We start from the raw sequence: 19,530 nt of genomic DNA on the forward strand, positions 1-19,530 counted from the left end.
GTGTGCACGGCGCATGGCTTCCCAGCAGCAGGGCCCCTGCACGGGCAGGAAGTAGAGGCGGTCCCTGGGGGTCAGATGTTACTGCTGCAGCTGCTGCTGTGGGCCAGTAGCAGGGAGGCTGCGCCAGCCTGGCAGCTGTCTGTGTCCCACCACCTCCGCCTCTGTCAGCACCTGAGCAGCAGGAGAGGGAACTGGCGGGTGATTCCGGGGAGGCTCTGTCCTGAGTGTCCCGGAGCTGGAGAGCCACACTGGAGGCCCCCAGGGCCTTTTCGCGGCTGTGGACAGGGCTGCTTCTGACAGGCCAGCCGTGATGCTAGCTGCTGTGCTACTCGTGAGGGCTACGGTGAGGGCTGTCACACATGAACGCTCACCAGGTTCCCGGCTAAGCCCTGCCTGGAAGTAACTCTCTCAATCCTCCTCGTAGCAGTTTGAGGCCATCACTGATTATGCCCACTTCTCATGAGGAAACTGAGCCAGGCTGGTTGAGTGCTCGCCCAGGGCACATACCCCAGCCCTGCTGGTTTCAGAGCTGGGACTTTGTACTGCTGTTCCCCAGTTGTCCTCTTGACTAGGACAGGTGTCTGTTTTCCACAGCCAAGCCCTGTCTCCCTCTGTCCTGTCTTCCTGCTTCTCCCCGCCTCTTACACACATGTGGGGACTGCATACCACCAAATGAGCAGGACACCCCACCCCACCCGCCGTGCTTTCCCGTCACTGTGGACTCTGAGTGCTCCCTGAGCCCCCTCTCTGCTGGGCTCAGCACACCCTCCCCGAGTGACCTGTCTGTACTCCTGGTCCGTGGTGGTGAGCCCAGCAGAGCAGGTCTGCCCGTGGCCCTCCTACCGTAATACCCTGCAGAGAGTCTTGGGAATGTTTGCTGAGCGGTGCCTTCCTCCCTGAAAGGTGGGGAAGGTTCCTTCTTCTCTTCTCTGGCAGTGGGATCAGGCTAGACTATGTTGCCTGAGCGTTTTCATTGTGGCCCATAGGACTGCCCAAGGCTCTGTTTGGCCTCCTGTCTGACCACCTGGGAGCTTGACGTCTCTGCCTTGTCCTCTTGGTGGCTAATCGGGGGACTGATGGACTCGGTGTTGCTTTCAGGTGGCGGTGCCTGGGGAGGTGCTGGCTACCCACCACCCACCATGCCTCCCATCGGGCTGGATAACGTGGCCAACTACGCAGGGCAGTTCAACCAGGACTACCTCTCAGGAGTGGTGAGTCCAGCCCTCCCACTGGGCTGCCCCAGGGGCTACTCTTGTGGGGCCAGAGGGAGAAAAGCTGCTAGCTTCCATGGTGTCAGGGGTGTGTGTTTACCTGTGGGCACCCAGAGCTGGAGATATCTACAGGATATCTTAGGACAGAAGGGTTTCCATCAAGGCTCTCACCAGCTCACAGTCTCTCTGTGCATCTCGTTTTTCTCGACTGTAAAGTGAGGGTGGGGCAATTTGTTGGGCTGCGTGGTCTTCCAGGTTTCTTTCAGCGCTGGGGGATTGGGTAGGGGTGAGGAATATGCGTTGAGCACCTTCTGTATGCTCTTAGCATAGGGACGGGAGGAAGGTGGGGGTGTGTGTGTGTGTGATGCACATGTGACCACATGCAGGTGTGTGTTGTCCATGTTGGTACATGTGGATGACTGTCCTGGTTGGGCCTGGGGGCAGGTGCCTGGTAACACAGGCAGGCGTGCTACTTTTGATTTGCTTATAAAATGGTGTATTTTATAATCTAAAGATAAACGTATGCTCAGTGTGAACAGTGTAACCACTACATAGTCTAATTTGCACCAGGCCCATTGTAGGTGCTGGGGATCGAAAACCCCAGCCTAGGAGTACCTACCATCCACTGGGAGGAGACAGACAGTAGCATAAAAAAACAGTGGTGTGGTGTTAAAGCGAATGTGGGTGCTTTGGTACACAGGCAGGTTAAGGGGTCAGTGGTGCAGGCGGAGGGCATGTGCGACAAGGTTGGTGGGCACGGTTGGTCTGCTGAGAAGGCAGTGGTGCTCGGAGTCAGCTTGGGCTGAGAGTGGCTCCTGGGCACCCACTGCAGGGCTCAGGGTGGGGAAGGGCAGATAGATGGATGGAGTGTGGCCTTACCTCTCCAGGGCTGTTAGTCTAAGGCTCTGCTTTGTGGACTTTCAGGCAGCCAACATGTCCGGGACGTTTGGAGGAGCCAACGTGCCAAACCTGTACCCAGGGGCCCCTGGGGCTGGTTACCCTCCAGTTCCCCCGGGGAGTTTCGGGCAGCCCCCTCCCGCCCAGCAGCCTGTTCCTTCGTATGGAATGTACCCGCCCCCTGGAGGAAACCCACCCTCTGGGATGCCTTCATATCCGCCATACCCAGGGGCCCCTGTGCCAGGCCAGCCCATGTTGCCCCCTCGGCAGCAGCCCCCGGGGGCCTACCCTGGACAGCCGCCCATGACCTACCCCGGACAGTCACCAGTGCCACCTCCTGGGCAGCAGCCGGTGCCAAGCTATCCAGGGTACTCAGGTTCTGGGACTGTCACCCCTGCCGTGTCCCCAGCCCAGGTAAGTGCCAATCCTGTGCTACTGTCTGTCTGGGCCTGGCCCTAAGGGCCTGAGACCCCAAGGGGCCTAGTGTCCCCTAGCAGGGACGGGGGAGGGCTCAGTCCTGTAGCTCTGACCTCAAGTGTTCAGAGTCACTTTCTCACAGACTTCCCACCCCTGTTTGCACTCCTGAGGGCCCAGGGAGCTGCCCTGTTTGTCCCAGCTTGGTTAGATGGTCCCCTTGTGAGGCGGGTTTGAACGCCTCCAGGTAGTCTTCATCCTCTTGTGTTATTTACTGCCTGGGCTTTGTGACAACTGTCTCAAAAGGCCTTTGCCCAGTGGCCCTTAGTCTTTAATCCCTGGATGTGTCCTCCCAGACTCAAAACCAGCCCCTTTGAGTGTGGAAAATTGTTGCCGGTTCTTTCAGGACTGCTCTTGGCTCATTTTGGTGAGCAGTTCGTGTTTGCAGAGCCTAGAATTCATTGTCATGGTTACACAGCCAAACCAGCCAAGCACAGGGCTAGTGGAATGTGGTTGACTACTATTTTTAGTCAGAGGGTCCATTCCCCTCCTTCCCCAACACCCACACGTCCCTCCACCCCTGCCCTGCCCTGCCCTACATCGTCCCTATCTGCCTTCCCCTCATCTTTCTCTCAGCTTATCTCCTCTGTTAAAGACAGTTCGTCCTAGATCATCCATCAAGGGAGAGTTTAGGCAGGAAAAATCCAGTGTGCTTGGAGTGTAGCCGTCATTTGAGGAAGAAGCCCAGCAGGCAAGCAGGTCGTAGAGTCCAGAACATGGTGCCAGGAAACCAGAGTGAATCTAGGAGGTAGCCGATTTGCATGTACTGTCGTGAAGGCTGGGCACATGAAGGCATCCCGGAGGAGCACCTGTTTGTGATGTGCACAGAGTGACTGAGCCAGGCCTGTTAGGGGAGCCCCGATGTGCAGTGCTGAGGCCTTGAGGAGAGGCCGGACCCTGTTCCTGAGGCCTCCCCCTCATCAGGAGCCCAGGCCTGGAGGACCCGGGCATAGGGTAGATTTCCAGCACCAGGACTCAACTCTAGGTAGGCTCTGAGCCACGGGAGCCAGGCAGATGCTTCAGTGCCAGGACACGAGGACAGGTAATGTACGTTAGGCCGGCTCAGTGTTGAGTTCCCTGTGCTGTCAACTGCAGGCTCCTTCAGGTCCCCCAGCTTTTAGAAGAAAGGTCATTTCCAGAGTCTGGGCCAGGCAGTCTCACATCTAGGAAATGTAGCATCTTACTGTCTGTCTGTCTGTCTGAGTAGTTTGGAAACCGAGGCACCATCACAGATGCATCTGGCTTTGACCCCCTGCGAGATGCTGAGGTCCTGCGGAAGGCCATGAAGGGCTTTGGTGAGAGACCCAGTGTGGCATGAGTCCCAACTGCCTCCTGACTCCCTCGGCAGTTACACAGTGGCTCTGTGGGCTGGGGTCGCTGGGTGGAGGCAGCCTGGACCGTGTGTTAGAGAAGGTGGATATGGGGATGTATTGTGGATACTCGGGAGAATTGGAGGAACCAGGCCAAGAAAGTCTCTAGCCACAGAGCATCCCCGTGACCCCAGCCATGCCCACTCCCACCTCTCCTTCCACCAGGGACTGACGAGCAGGCCATCATTGACTGCCTGGGTAGTCGCTCCAACAAGCAACGGCAGCAGATCCTCCTGTCCTTTAAGACAGCATATGGGAAGGTGAGTGTTGGTGGGGGTTCCTTCCTGAATCAGGGCATATCCTCCTGATAGGAGCAACCTACTCCTGCTTTTCCTCGGGACCTGGATCTCCTAGATGAACTGTAAGGCATGTTAGGGCATTTCTTGGTGGCTGTCAACTGATGGCATCTTCTAGAGACAAAGGATGCTCTGAAACAGAAATCCCAGAGTCCACAGGGTACTAGTTTGCTGAGAGGTGCCAGGGATCTGGGTTCCATCCTGGCTCTGCGTGACTCACTGAGACTATGGGCAAGTTATTTCTCTTTGAAGGAAGAGGCTTTAAGTACTGAACACATGAAAGTTTGAATTTGGGGGCTTTTGGATCTTAATTAATAGAAAGATAACCACTGGGTACATATAGACTAGTACATGCAGACTAGTGCTCTGGCCTAGTGTCTCTCTTACTTTAATGGGCTATGAGTTCTCTGGGAATCTGGTTCAAATGCAGTTTACAATTCTGCAGGTCAGGCTGGGGCCTGAGGATTGTCTTTTGTGTAAATGCTGCTGGATCTGGGATATTGTTCCCTATTGGTCACTTCCTGTGGTTTCTCAAAATAGGTCTTGTTTGTTTGTCTGAATGTCCAATTAGGATTTGATCAAAGATCTGAAATCTGAACTGTCAGGAAACTTTGAGAAGACCATCTTGGCCCTGATGAAGACGCCTGTCCTCTTTGATGCTTATGAGATAAAGGAAGCTATCAAGGTGTGTATGTTCTGTGTTTGTGTGTGGACATGATGAACATAAAGACCTAGACCACGTGGTATGTCTTAGCTCGATTATTAGCTACTATTGTCAGCATAGCTCCTGGGGTCCAAGTACTATAGAAAAGGGAACTTCTGGTGGCTCCTCAAAGAGGCAAATGACGCATCACTCATCATCAGGGAGCATCTAAGTCTCTCTGCCTTAAATGGTAGGAGCTGGGACTCAGAGAAAATCAGTGATGCAGTGCTAGTAGGGGTGGGAGGAGTGGATGATATCATCCTCATTCATCAGGACTCTGTTGTTAGCAGGTAACAGAACACTCTTGAGGACCTTAAGCAGAGCCAGGGTGGAGAATCAGGAGGATAGAGACAGCAGCCTGACTTGGAGAGGGACGGGACTGGGCAGAATTTCTCATGTTTGTTGCTTGAGTGTCTGCTTCTTTCTTCCATCTGCTTCTGTGCCTCTCCTTCTTTGGCACAGCATCCCTTTGGACCCCTCCCTGAGTACCTGTCAGAGATCCAGCCACAGAGGAGGCCAGCTGTCCCTTGGTCTAAATTCCAAATAGGAGGCAGGTTTTGATGGACTTTGGGTTCAGCCTCCCCCTAGTCCTGTGACTGTCAAGCAGGTGTCCCTCAGTAGGTGTCCTATGGATGGGGTGGGGCCACTCCCACAGATGGGGGAGTCCTTGTGAACTGAGCAGGTGCCCCAGAAGAAACGTAACAGTCCTCAGGGCCTAGTGGGCACAGTGACTCTTCCTGCCCCGAAGGGACATCCCCTGAAACTAGGTTCATCTCTCTGTGGGTGTCAAAAGACACAACTAAGTCAAGGAGTAGGAGAAAGTGACTCCATGGACTGTAGCCTGCCAGGCTTGTCTGTCCATGAGATTCTCTAGGTAAGAATACTGGAGTGGATTGCCATTCCCTTCTCTAGGGGGTCTTCCCAACCCAGGGATCAAACCCGAGTCTCCTATATTGCAGGCAGAGTCTTTACTCTCTGAGCTACCGGGGAAGCCCAAGAATCAGGAGAGGGATTTATTACTTGCAGCAAGTGAGAACATCAGGGATCTTTCCCAAAGCAGTGTCTCCTGGAACTGCAAACTAGGGATAATTTTAAGCTAACAGGTGCATGTTCATGAAGGGGCTTGGATGGTTCACAGAGTCCATACCTGAAAAGGTCAACATCATCATCCCTTAGGTTCCATTTGTTTTGGTGGTTGAGTGCCCAAGGGGGTTTAAATTCTGCGGAACAGCTCAAAAAAGTGCTTCAGGCTTGTCTTTACCATTGACACAGAATCCAGGGTCTTTGCATATGTTTTGTTATCTTTCCTACTGCTCTGTTGTTCCCTTAAGGACAAGTACCGTGGCCAGGCTTAGATCACAAAATGGCTTAGACCAGAAATGGTTTCTCTTATGTCAAGAAGGTCCTTCTTGATTCTCTTGTTTCCAGGACACCCTACCATATCTGCCCCCAGTATCACTCCCATTTTATGGTCAAGGAACCAGAGGCACAGAGAGGTGAAGTAACATGCCGAAAGTCACATAGCTAGTGATCGTCAGAACCGAGATGCAACCCGATACAGAAGCCAGGCTGCTGACCCTGTCCCCTCCCTCTCACTGTCCCTTCCATCCTCAATGTTGTTGCCTTTTCTTCAGAGTCTCAGGATGCTCCACTCTCCACCCTGGGAGTCAGGTTTTCCCGCATGTCCATGCTCTCGCTTCCAACCCGTTTTCTCAGTTGTTTGTCACCTTGTCCATGGCCTGAACTTGGGGTAAAACAGATCTAGGGCTGCCTCTCAGCCCCACCGTTTACTGTGTGCCTTGGACAAGTCACCACACTTCTCTGATTTCTTGGTGTCCTGGAAGATGGAATGGGGATAATGCTTAAATGGACCTCCACTTGTCACCATGTTGCTATCTTCCCTGGTACTTTCCTGAGTCTGTGTGGGGGAGTTCGGCTGCTTCAGGCCAGGGTAGCAGCAGCAGCATGATGGGTGGGTCTGTGTCTGTGGCCTCTTCCCCTGGGGTTTGTGTCCTGGGGGATCATGGCACCTGCCCTTCCCTGCCTGCCAGCGAGGAGGCTATCACAAGCTCCTGCTTTGTCCTGTGCTCTGGCTCCACAGGGGGCGGGCACTGATGAAGCCTGCCTGATTGAGATCCTCGCCTCCCGCAGCAACGAGCACATCCGGGAACTGAACAGGCTCTACAAGACAGGTTAGACTGGCCCCAGGGCCTCACCCGCCATGGCCACACCCTCTCCCGGGGCCTGAACTCTTCCTTCCTGGCCTTATCTCCTCATCTCCTACCATCCCCAACACACTGGGCTTCCATCCCAGGCCCAGCCCTGCTTGCTGTTTACACAGAAGCAGGTGACTGAGGTTAAGGGAGGGCTGAGGGAAACCTCCTGGGCACGACTAGGGCCAGGTCAGCCTGGGAGTCGTAGCCCTTCCTGGTCTCCACTTGTATGTTCCTGGGGGCCATGTGGGCCTCCTGTCTCCTCATGCCAGGCTCACTGTTGACTGTGTGCAGTGGGCAGCTTGGTCCACGGGGCTACAGGGTGCCCCTTCCCTGCATCTTGCTTTCAGAATTCAAAAAGACTCTGGAGGAGGCCATTCGGAGCGACACGTCAGGGCACTTCCAGCGGCTCCTCATCTCTCTCTGTCAGGTACTTTCCCAGGGCAGAGCTTGGGCCCACGGCAGGGAGAGGTGGACGTCTGAGCCACAGGGAGGAGGAGCAGGGAGGGAGGGATGTGACTCCAAGGAGTGGCCTTGCCTCACAGCCTGCTTCCTTTCAGGGGAACCGTGATGAAAGCACGAACGTGGACATGACCCTCGTCCAGAGAGATGTGCAGGTGAGTGATGGCCGCTCACCTGGATTCTTGAGCAGGGGGCGTCTCCCACTTCCTTGTGTCATGAGGGGTGGAAACAGCAAAGATTAGGAGCGGATTCCAGATGCTGTAAGTTTCACAGGCTCTGCTGCTTATTAACTGTGTGGCCTTGAGCAGGTCATCCCACCTTCATAGGCCTCAGTCTCCCACCCTGTAGGAGGGACCATGTGGGATAATACTAATTTTAGCAGTTGGTAGATCAGTGATGGATGTGGGATTTCATGTGATTTTGTACATGTGTTTGATTGCCTAGACCATTATTCTGTTAATCTTTTGATTTGAACCTAGAAACCAGCTGCCATGTTAGTTTTGTAGCCTTGGAATTCTGCCCTTGTCCTCAGCCTGGTGTGAATTGCAGACCAAAGGGGGAGCTGTCTCTGGCCATTTCCTCTCCTTGTCCAGGAATCCAAGCGCCTCTCCAGAGGAGTTTGGGTTTCCCACCGATGATGTCAGACCACCATAGCAGGTCTGGTTGGAGAGGGCCCCAGCTTCCTGGGGGCTGGAGGGCACTGAGGTGTCCATGAGGACACTGAGGCTCAGGAAGGTAGAGCTGTGTCCTGAGAAACCTGGAGGCAGAGCCTGGACAGAGGCCCAGATACCTCGCTCACTCCCTGTTTCCAGGCAGCGCCTGCCTCTGCCCTGGTCCCAGACCCCTCCTTAACATCTTTCTGGCTGGGGTCCCCATTTCCATAACTGAACTCAGGGCTGGACGTCCTCAAAGTCCCAGGCTCTGGCCTTGCCCCTGTGGGGATTTTCCCATTGCTGTTTCCTGTCCAGGCCGTTTCTTAGCTCAGGCAGAAGTTGCCTTGGTTGAAGGGTTTCATGCCGACTTCTCTGCCTTCTTAGTTCTGGACCTGCTTGGCCTCACCTTGACGTGTGGGGTCTCTGAGCCCCTGATGGGCACCTTCTGCCCTCAAATATTGGTGCCTTTCAGTCCACGAGCTGCTGCTACCTGAGGCCCTGAAGGTACTTTGGAGCCATCTGGTTCAGAGGTTACCAATTGGCATATATACTGAGCTTAGACCTTCAGCGGCTTAAGAGGAAACTGCAAATTCTTCCCATTTACAAACATAAAATGGTGTATGCAATAAAATGACAGGCAGGCACCTATCACATAAAGCCCCACATCCATAACTGCAATTTATTAATTGTAATAGTTATTGTCTTACGTGTTTCTGATTATAGATAGGGAAACTGCCTTTAAAGATGAGAAATTTCATATGGACATCTGGATTTCTGGCTCCCCTGGTAGCTCAGTTGGTAGAGTATCTGCCTGCAGTGCAGGAGACCCAGGCTCAGTTGGTAGAGAATCTGCCTGCAGTACAGGAGACCCAGGTTTGATCCCTGGGTCGGGAACATCCCCTGGAGAAGGAAAGGGCAATCTACTCTAGTATTCTTGCCTGGAAAATTCTAGGGACAGAGGGACCTGGCAGGCTACAGTCCATGTGGTTGTAAGAATTGGACACAACTTGGCAACTAAACCACTACATGGAAAGTGGATCTGGGGGCTGTGAGCCTTGTTCCTCTGTCCTGTTCTCAGCTGAGAAGCACCTCTGTGTAGTCCCCGTGGTCCCCACCACTCTCTGGCCTTACAGCTGCCCTGATTCCTGCATTTAAGTTACCCAGTGGCCCCTTTGGGCTTTCAGGTTGGTGACCCTGAATCTAATTCACTCTTCCCACTTTAGAGCTGAGAGCGCTGAGAGGGCCAGTGACCTGCCTAGAGTCCCTTGGCAAGTGGGTGGCAGAGCTAGTACTCAACCTATGTTTTCCTTTGTGCTGCTGCCCACCCCTGGTTCCTTGCCTGTCCTGGACCCCAGCAGCCTAGGCTCTCCTGGCTCAGAATGTGTGGATGGCATCTGTCTCAGCACAGTGAATGGAACTCAGCTGGGGCCCTGCCCCCCTTTCCCTCCCCTCTGGGCTTCAGGGCCCAGAGAGACTGCCTAGCAGTCCTAGGTGACCTGGGCCTGGAGTTTGGGGTGAGGCCTGCATGCTTATCTGTCCATCTTCTGTCCAGGAGCTCTATGCAGCTGGGGAGAACCGCCTGGGAACGGATGAGTCCAAGTTCAATGCAATTCTGTGCTCCCGGAGCCGGGCGCACCTGGTGGCAGGTAAGGCCGTCCTGGCTTCCCTGTAGCCAGGAAATGGATTGCAGAAACACTTGGCAATTCCTCACTGCATGAACCTTTCACTTCCTTGAAAGAGCCCCCTAGTGGCGATTTGCAAGACAGTCTCAGCATGTCTCCTGCGTGTGCTGGCATCTGGTTCTGAGGAAAGCAGGGGAGGAGGTGAGAGAAGGGGGGCCTCCTGGTGGCTAGGATCTTCACCTGCTAGAATATGGAATTTCAGAGTTTTTGTTTGGGAGCAATTTTTAATTTGTTTTTTTTTTTAATTGAAATATAGTTGATTTACAATGTTGTGCCAATCTCGTACAGCAAAGTGAATCAGTTTTACACATTTATACATTCTTTTTAAAATTTTCTCTTCCATGGTTCATTCCAGGAGATTGGGTATAGTCCCCTGTACTATACAGTAGGAAGTCCTGCTGACAGTTGCATGGACTTAGGTGTTTATCTTGAATAAAACAGGGAGCCAGTGAAGGGCGCGGTGTGGATGGAGGGGTGTGATTTGACTTAGGTTTTGCAAGTGTACTGACAGTTGTGCTGAGAAGAGTGACGGGGTCTATGGTGAGGGAGGAAACCAGTTAGGAGACGGCTGCAGTCAGTCCAGGGGAGAAGTGATGGTGGTGTGGACAGCTGGTAGGAGCAGGTGGTGAGAAGGGGTCAGATTCTGGCTCTTGTTTGCAGATGAATTGGATGTGGGGTGTGAGAGAGAGAAAGGGCCCCGGGATTTGTCCCTGCTGAGCCAGTGGAAGAGGAAGAGGGTGGGGCCCTTGACTGAGAGTGGGAGGCTTTAAGGAGACAAGGGAATCGAGCTACAGGTGCCGTGGAAGCCACTAGGTTTGTGAGCCTGGAGGTCAGAAGAGGTCTGGCTAGAGGTGGAAGTTTGGGAGCTGAGTGGGTTGAAGGAGTTTGAGGCTCTGGGACTGCAAGTGGTCCCCTCGGGAGGGAGTGCAGCAGTCTGAGGACAGGGCTCTGGCCATGGCAGGAGACTTTGGAGGGGCACCCAGAGAAAGGGGTGTCCTAGAGGCCAGCAGTGTCAGCGTATAAGAGAGCAGGTGAGGATGGAGAACGATGACCACACCTAGCAGTGGGGTGGGATCTCCAGCACCCACTATGGGCATGCACTGAGCCTTTAATAAATTCCAGTAGGTGCCATTCTCCCACTTTACAGATGAGGAATGGGGCGAAGGCAGCTGGGGAAGTCAGGTACCCAACTGGTAATGTGGCAGAACTGGCATTTGCCCTCAGGCTGACTGCCTCCACAGCACACATGTGAACCTCTGCACTGTACTATAATGGAGCAAGAGTGTATATATGTTCCTCTTGATCATTATTTATTTTAGTAAGTATGAGATATGTTTATAGCACATCAGAACCCCAACTGCACGAATGATACTAGTCAGGAGAAAAGAGGAGCTGATCTGAGTTGGATACAGAGGTAGTAGAAATCATGATTCTGATATGCAAATGACAGCAGTTTGGAGAACACAGAAACTGAGACCTTGGCAGAGAAGAGGAAGTTACATTCTGGGGGCAGAGCTCAAGTTAGGACCCAGGTCTCCATAGCTCCACCTGCCTCTCTTAGAACCCACAGCCCACTTCCCACGTGTGCTCAGCCCAACCCAGGGTAAGCTGGGGTGCTGGAGGGGTGTTAGCTTACAGTCAGATTGAGAAAGACCGACACACAGAATGATGGAGAAGGGCTGGGGCTGGAAGTGGTGGATCTGAGAAGAGCATATCGGTGTCAGGGCTCCTGGACAGGGGATTGAGGTACAATAGGTAAGCAGAGGTGCTGGTAAGGGGACTGAGTAAGCAGGCCTGGGGGTGGGGGAGTGCACTTGCCTTGGGGTGAAGAACTGGCAGATTTAAGAGCTGAGCTAGTGTGGTCATTGGGACCGCCTAGGGTGCCAGGAGCAGAGTGGGAGAGGGGGGCTCTGGGAAGAGGCAGAGGTCTCAGCATGTGTCCTGTCTGAGTCAGTTCGAGCTGCCATAATAAAATACCATGGGCTAGGTAGCTTAAATAGCAGAAATCTATTTTTTTCCTAGTTTTGGAGGCCAGAAGTCCAAGATCAAGGTGCCGGCAGTGATGGTTTCTCCTGAGGCCTCCCTGCTTGGCTTGCACATGGTCCCTCCTTGCTGTGTCTGCGCATGCTCTTAGCTCTGGTGTTTGCTTGTATGTGCAAATCTCCTTTTCTTAAAAAGACACCAGCCAGATTGGATTCGGGCCCATGCTGAGGATGTCATTTTAACTTAATTACCTCTTTAAAGACTGTATCTCCAAGTACAGTTAAATTCTGAAGTTCTGGGAGTTAGGACAGTTCAACATAGGAATTTGGGGCGAGCGTCAGGGGCAGAATTCAGTTCATAACATGTCCCTCTGTCTTCCCACTAGTTTTTAATGAGTATCAGAGAATGACAGGACGTGACATTGAGAAGAGCATCTGCCGGGAGATGTCCGGGGACCTGGAGCAGGGCATGCTGGCTGTGGGTAGGTGTCTCAGCCCTCCTGCTGGGGTCTGGGGTGTGTTGTGAGTTTTCTGGGTGCTCACCCACCCTCCGGTTGAGGATGAGCATAGTGAAAGGGTCCAAGATTGTTAAATCCAGGTGCCTACGCAGTGGGAAATCAGGCTGCTTCCTGGATCACTGTGTGTGGTTGTGCCCCCAGCGGTCTTGTTTATATTTCAAGCCCAGCCCCGGGGAGGGAGCTGCAGTGTGAGCACCAGTGGGAGCACGACCAGCCGCTCTCCGGGAGGAAGATGACTCACATCCTGCCAAGTCTTCTCTAAAAATATATCCCTGCAGGCAGTTGTCAGATGTTTGTGATGGGAACACGTGGAAAGATTTTTTTTACTTGCAACAGCAAAACAGGCCCTGGCTGAGGAAAGCTGGCATAGCTCCCGGGACGCTGTGCGCTTCCCACAGTGCCCAGGTCCTGTCCTCCAGAGCAGGGCCTAGCATGCTCCAGGCCAGTCCTCCCCCGCCCTCCTCCTGCGGGTTTGGCTCCTCTTTATACCCACTTGGGACTGTCATGGGTTGTCCATCTTCTGCTTTGCTTTTCTTGGAGCTTTCTGAATGGGACAGGTTCCCCCATGTCCCCCAGGGTAGGTATCATGGCCTGAGAACCCTAGTTAGATACTCATTCTGCTCAGACAGCCTTCCCCCCGAGGGTCATGCCATCCCCAGTGGGTCCCCTCCTGCCTGAGCAGCCATATGGTTCCTTACCACCATCCACATTCCTTCCCTACCAGCTTCCTCCATCACATTGGTTACCAGGAAAGGGGTTGCGTTGGTGTCCAGGCTGAATGTTTCTATTCCAGAGGGCTGGAGCCAGGATCGTGGGATAATTGAGCCTGAAGGAGATGAGGGGGGAGGAAGATGGATGCTGTGGTGTGTTTGATGGACAGCCGGCCTTCTAGGAGGTGGCTGTGTGCCCTGTGTCCCCCTGACTGAGTTTTCTGCAGATCATTTTATGCTGTTTCTCTCTTCCAGTGAAATGTCTTAAGAATACCCCAGCCTTCTTTGCTGAAAGGCTCAACAAGGCCATGAGGGTAAGTAATCCCCAGGTGCAGGGTCTAGGTGAGGGGGGTGTCTCAGCCCATTCTGTGATTGGGATCTTGCTCAGGGGAGGAAGCTTGAGGAAAGCCACCCTTCCTCCAGAGGGGGCGGGGAAGGGCCCAGGGCCCAGGAAAGCTGGGGACTGGATGGTGAGGAGGTCCATAACTCATGCCCTTGGGCCACTTTCTTTAGGGAGCAGGAACCAAAGACCGGACACTGATCCGCATCATGGTGTCTCGCAGCGAGATCGACCTCCTGGACATCAGAGCGGAGTATAAGCGGCTGTATGGCAAGTCGCTGTACCACGATATCACGGTACGGGCCTCTAGGGGCCGTCTGGGCTGTCTCCCTGGCTGCTCCCCCATTCCCGTTGCTCTTCCTCAGAGCTCCTATAGGCTTGGCCTCAGCCAAGCATAGGCATCTTGTTTGTGGTCCTCTGCTTGCCCTCTTCAGCTTTCACAGCAGCCGCTTGTCAGCTCCTGGACCCTCCCTCTATCCCAGCATCTAGCACAACTGCTGTTCAGGAAATGGTTGGCAGAGGAGGGTCCACAATCAGCATGAGAAACACACAGTACTACCCCCCCCCACACACATGTACACCTGATGCCTGACCTTCAGAGTCTAGCCACCCTGTGGATCTGGCATCCATCAGTGAGAACTCAGGTCCCAGGCCCCCCCAGAGAGTGCATGGCTCTGACTTCCTGAAGAGTCACCTCTTTCGGCGTTATGATGGAGGCAGCACAGGAAGGCAGTTCAGAGCGAGGACTCGGGGGTCACACCACTTGGGGTCCAATTCTGGCTTTTCTATTAGTATTTTCTCATTGTGTGATCTCACACAGCTTGCTTAAACCTCCCTGAACCCTAGTTCCATCATCCTTGAGATGATCCCACCCCCAGAAGTGTTGGATCTTGAAGGAAGTGGTCTATGTAAAGCATATTGTATGACATGTACGTGTCTAATAGATAGTAGTGCCTCTCTTATCACTGTGTGTTAGAGACAGTCTGACAGAATTGATTCCTATTGCAGGGAGAGTGGGAAGGAGGGGAATTCTGATAGTTAAATTCTGAGCTCACATGAATCTTGAAATTGCCACACCCAGGTCCTGATTTCAGATTCACTGATGTTTGATGTTGGGCATCTTCTTAAGAGAAGCTTCTCTTTCTTTTCTTGGCTATAGAAACAATGCTGCTGATAGCAATCTTGTGTTTGCCAGTAGGCTGTGGGCATCTGGAATAAGCCATAGGCCTTGCCCTTAAGGAAGAAAATGATTAGAAATTAGCTCACTGTGGCCTTACATCTAAGTGCAGTGGACAGTTGGAGGAGAGCTTAATGTGAACTGGGAGCTGAAATCCTCCACTGGATGATCGCATCACAGTAGATGACATTTCCGGTACAGGGTACAGTGCCTTATGGTATAATCCCTGTTGAGTGCAACAGAAATGCACTGGGCAAAGGCCGCCATTAGTTAGACCTGGGTAGGGGTGTTTCTGGCTGTTCAAAAATTTTTTGTTTGTTTTTCAAATTCTGACTTTGATCATTGAGGTGAGTATAGCTGTCAGTTTTTTTAATGGGGCAGATTAGGGAGGCTGAGCTACACTGTCCATGGTCCATGTACGTGATGCCAGCATGTGACCTGCTCACCTGCTCAGCAGAATGGGAAATTTCGTAAGATAGGGCCACCTCTCTGTAAGGGCACTTTGGGCAGAAGAAAATCAAGAGCCAGGAAGCCAGAACTGGTCGAGCCTTTCTTAACTTGATGTGTTACTCCTTCCTGTGACCAGGGAGACACTTCAGGGGATTACCGGAAGATTCTGCTGAAGATCTGTGGTGGCAACGACTGAGCAGTGGCTGGTGGGTCACTTCTGTCCACCTGCTGGCAACAGCAATGCCAGGAAAAGGCCAAAAGAACGTTTGTCTGTTTCTAACAAATCTTCAAAACCGCCCCCAGGTGTCACCGTTCAGACCAGCCACAGAGCCGTGGCCCCAGCTCCTCCCCCACCCTCTTGATCCGGACACTGTGCTTGTGCGAACCTCGTCAGTCTCTCAGGACGGACGCCTCCTGCCCATCCCCACCCCTCACAGCCTCTTGCAGCTAAAGTAGATGTTTTGTTTCCTGACTCATGCAGTCATTCCCCTTTGCTTATGGCTGAAACTCTTGACTTCCTTTTAGTCATGTAATTTCGTATGTTTAGAAGATTGTTTTTTTTTTTTTAATATATAGTTGCAGACAGTTACATCCACGTCTTTGCTGCATACAAAGTTTGGGTGAAAGAGGTGGGGGTTGGAGTGCCGTGTCTTCACTGAGGAGTAAAAGGGAAAACCCTTAAGGGTACACACTCTGCATCTGGTGAAAATGTGTCATGAGCTTTGTTATTGCCAAACTCACTCCTTTTTAGAAAAGAAAAGGCCAGAAAGTCATCTGTTCTTTCTTCCACGCAAACCACAAGAACAAAGCCAGCTCCCTGCCAGTGACAGGGCTTCTTGTAATTGAGAATGTGCCTTAAACCTGAATGTTGATGGCCAAATGCTATTTCGAAATTAAAGTCATCCAGCTCTGGAATGTTCTGGAAGTGTTTTCCTGGTGCCAGTTTGCTTTCTCATGCTTCATGATCCTGCCCTGTAGCTTAGGGGTTCCAGCCTTATTAGCTCATGAAAAGTTATACGTCTTTAAATAGAAACTTGTGCTTAGGAAACCCTGAATATAAGTAATTTGCAGGGATTGGGCCTTAAGGACATGAGAAATGGAGGTTCCTGAAATCTTTGCTCAGGGCCCGCATGCTGAAAAGGCACACAGGGTTTTTGGTAAGATGTGGGTGCAGTGAAGTCCACTAGGGCAAGTAGGAGGAATGTGGTCCTTTCCCCAGGTCTGGAAGGAAGGGCACAGACAGAAGGGAGTGTGCATGACTCCTGGGGGTAGCCTTACAGCAGAAAGTCAGAGAGGCATGAGATGAACTCCTCCCCGCAGGGACGCTTCAGTCTGAAAGGGAGCTCCAGGCTGTGGTCTTTTGGGGGGCCCTTTGCCCCTTTGTTGGTGGTATCAGGAGAAGGCGAGTCCAGAAGGGGCAGAGTTTCTAGAAATCGTTGCATCTCATCCAGAAGCCCAGAGCATGTCTTCTGGTCAGTGATCTCCACTCCCTTTGTGGTTTCTTACGTTGAAAGTTTAGAAAGGAGAGAAGCCAGAGGCCAGGGTGGGAGCCCAAACCTGCTGAGCCCTAGCAAAGGCCCCAGGGAGTGCCTTGTCCACAAAGTAGACATCTGCCTGGGGACACCAGTTTGTCTCCTCCCTGCCTTCTAGACACAGAAGAGGAGATGGCCTAAGGGGCATGAGCTGGACAGAGCCTGGTCTACCCTGCCAGAGAAGGCTGCTGTAGGCTCTGGAATGGAAGGCAGGCAGGCCCTGCTTGTCAGTTCTGCTCTGTCTCAGTTCCCGTGCCTGGAGCCACTTGACCAAGACCTAGCATGTTTGGCCATCCTTGTGCTTTGGCAGGGAGTTATAGTCCCAGCGTAGAAATCAAGCTAAATCATTTCCCCAGGCAGATACTAGCTTAAAACGTTTGCTTCATCAAACCTGAAAGTTCTCTGCTTGTGTTCTAAAAACAAGAACATCGTTACTCAGTTCTCCACCTGGCCCTGTACAGGGTTCACTCTCAGCAAAGGATTCAATCAGTCAAACCCCCATCTCTACAAGGGGCTCTTATCCCCTCCCACTCCTTGGAAAACTCACTTTGGCCTAATACTGGTGTCCACTCTGAACCCAGTGCAGCCCTGAAGCAGAAAGAGCACTGGTCCAGGAGTCAGGCATCCCTCTTCTGGCCTCAGCTCAGCTACTGATTTGCTGTGTGACCCTGGGTAAGTTACTTTGGGCCTAAAGTGAAGGGGAGACTAGATCAGCACTTCTTAAACTTCATTCTTGTCAGCAAAAATGGTAGAGTAGGGAACTTGAAAAGCCTATTCCTCCAAAAAAGTGATAAGATGTCAGAATCAACTTTATGAGAAATCTGAAAATGAACTGAAAGTTTGCAGCAATAAAAAAAAAAAAAACTTTAAAAAAACAAAAACTGAGTCTTGGTAAGAGGGTCTTGTGGCATTCTCACTTACCCCAGCGTTATCCTCCTCACCCCAGCATGGTAGACTCAAGAACAATATCCACAGTCCTTTATAGGTTCTTAGCAATGGATGGAGCAGAATGGACCTTGTTTTCAAGAAGTATGGTTGGTGGTTTTGACCTGTCTGGTTGCTGCCAGGAAGACTGACTGAAATGACTTTCTTTTATTTTACCTAATTTGGAACTCTCGCAAGCTGGAGGTGGCAACCTTTGGGGACATTTGAAGGCAGTTTCATTAGTACTAATGCCTGGAGAGAGGGATAACAGTTGGGACAAACAGGTGACAAATTGAAAAGTTTGGGGAGCAAAGACTGACAGTGTGATGCTTTGCGGAGTAATGGTTTTGGAGTGCTTCCACTAATTGCTGGGAATCTGGAAGGCCACACACATGTTCAGGGCTGGGCATATGCCTAGAAGACTTGAGAGGGCCCTAAACTCTCACTTCAGGCTCTGCATTTGCAGGAAGTGAATGCTACTGCAGAGTCACAGTCTGGCTGGCTGCGTATCAAAAGATTTGCCTCCAATACACACAGAACACATTTGTAACTGGGAGATTGGGGTTTTGTTGTTCAAGGAGTTAAAGTTGAATCACTAGAGGCCATTAAGTTAGCTGAACAGATACTTCAGTGGCCACACTTGACACAGAATACAAACTTGTAAAAAATCAGTTCAGAAAGTCACTAGACAAACTACATGAAATTCAGCAAGCAGCAACAACAAACTCAGGAAGGGAAAGAATCTGATTTCCAGAGTTTTCACATAATGTTCAACAAATGCCCAGTTTTCAACAAAAATTACAAGGCATGCAAGGAAACAAAATATGACCCATATACAGAAACACAAGATCACTTAGAGAGGTTCAAGAAGATATTTGAGAAAGCAGAAGAAAGAGTTGGCAAACTTTAAGATAGGTCAGTTGAGATCTCCCAATCTGAGGAGAGAAGAAAATGGAGCCTAACACCTGTGGGACATCATCAGGTATACCAACATACACATAATGGGAGTCATAGGAGAGAGCGAGCAGAAATATTTGAAGAAACACTGGCTGGATTCTTACAAATTTGATGAAAGATATTAATCCACACATCCCAGGAACTCAAATCATAAGGGGTATTTTTGTGAAGATCTGCTTTGAGACACATAACCAAACTTGACAGACAAGGAATTGTGAAGTCGGCAATAGAGAACTGACTTGTCACATACAAGGGATCTTCAAAAATATTAACATCTGATTGCTTGTCAGAAACCATGGAGGCTAGAGGGTTATGGGATGACATAGTCAGTGCAGTGGGAAAAAATGTCTACAGGAATCCTATACCTAGCAAAATAGTCTTCAAAAATGAAGAAAAAGTTAACACATTCCTGGGTGAACAAAAATTGAGAGTTTCTTGCTAGTAGATTTTCTGTATGAGAAATGCCAAAGAAAGTCCTTCAAACTGAAATGAAAGGATATTGTAATTAAAATCCACATGAAGAAATAAAACATTGTTAAAGGTAAACACAGGTAAATATAAATATCAATATTAATATATATTTTTTAAATTTATATACTTTTTTCCTGTATGATTTAAAAGAAAACTGTACCAAACTGATTATAATACTATAGTTGGCACAAAATGTATAAGGATGTATTCTGTGACAATAACATTAAAGGTGGGTGATGGAGTTATACAGGACATATATAGAGAAACAAAGTTTTGGTCTACTATTGAAACTTGGTACTAATTCAAGCTGGACTGTTATAAATTAAGATGTTAATGTAATCCCAGACAATAACTAAAAAAACAGTAAAGGAGAAGGAATCAAGTGGTACACTTGAGATCATCTAACAAAATACGGCAATAATGGAGGAATTAAGGAGTCAAAAATTATAAGATACAAAACAAATAGCAAAATGGTATAAGTTATTAACGTGGCTAAGTCATTTCAGTT

The 19,530-nt window shown here is 51.0% G+C and overlaps 1 protein-coding gene across 2 annotated transcripts in view; it reads left to right on the forward strand.

Moving 5' to 3' along the window:
* Positions 1-16,053, forward strand: part of ANXA11 (annexin A11) — a 41,924-nt gene extending 25,871 nt beyond the window's left edge. The window contains exons 3-16 of one of the 2 annotated variants that reach the window (XM_065922717.1): positions 1,099-1,211; positions 2,136-2,522; positions 3,790-3,877; positions 4,118-4,212; positions 4,820-4,933; positions 7,053-7,143; positions 7,515-7,594; positions 7,725-7,781; positions 9,832-9,925; positions 12,330-12,425; positions 13,427-13,485; positions 13,685-13,807; positions 15,275-15,344; positions 15,442-16,053. In XM_065922717.1, coding sequence (XP_065778789.1) covers positions 1,099-1,211; positions 2,136-2,522; positions 3,790-3,877; positions 4,118-4,212; positions 4,820-4,933; positions 7,053-7,143; positions 7,515-7,594; positions 7,725-7,781; positions 9,832-9,925; positions 12,330-12,425; positions 13,427-13,485; positions 13,685-13,807; positions 15,275-15,334 — 1,457 coding nt within the window. In that variant the 3' untranslated portion in view covers positions 15,335-15,344; positions 15,442-16,053. Of the gene's footprint in view, positions 1-1,098; positions 1,212-2,135; positions 2,523-3,789; positions 3,878-4,117; positions 4,213-4,819; positions 4,934-7,052; positions 7,144-7,514; positions 7,595-7,724; positions 7,782-9,831; positions 9,926-12,329; positions 12,426-13,426; positions 13,486-13,684; positions 13,808-15,274 lie in introns of both variants that reach the window. The other variant, XM_065922716.1, reaches the window with a different exon arrangement.
* Positions 16,054-19,530: the final 3,477 nt, after the last annotated feature.

Source organism: Muntiacus reevesi, chromosome 2 (assembly GCF_963930625.1).
Source record: "Muntiacus reevesi chromosome 2, mMunRee1.1, whole genome shotgun sequence".
Lineage (NCBI taxonomy): Eukaryota > Metazoa > Chordata > Mammalia > Artiodactyla > Cervidae > Muntiacus > Muntiacus reevesi.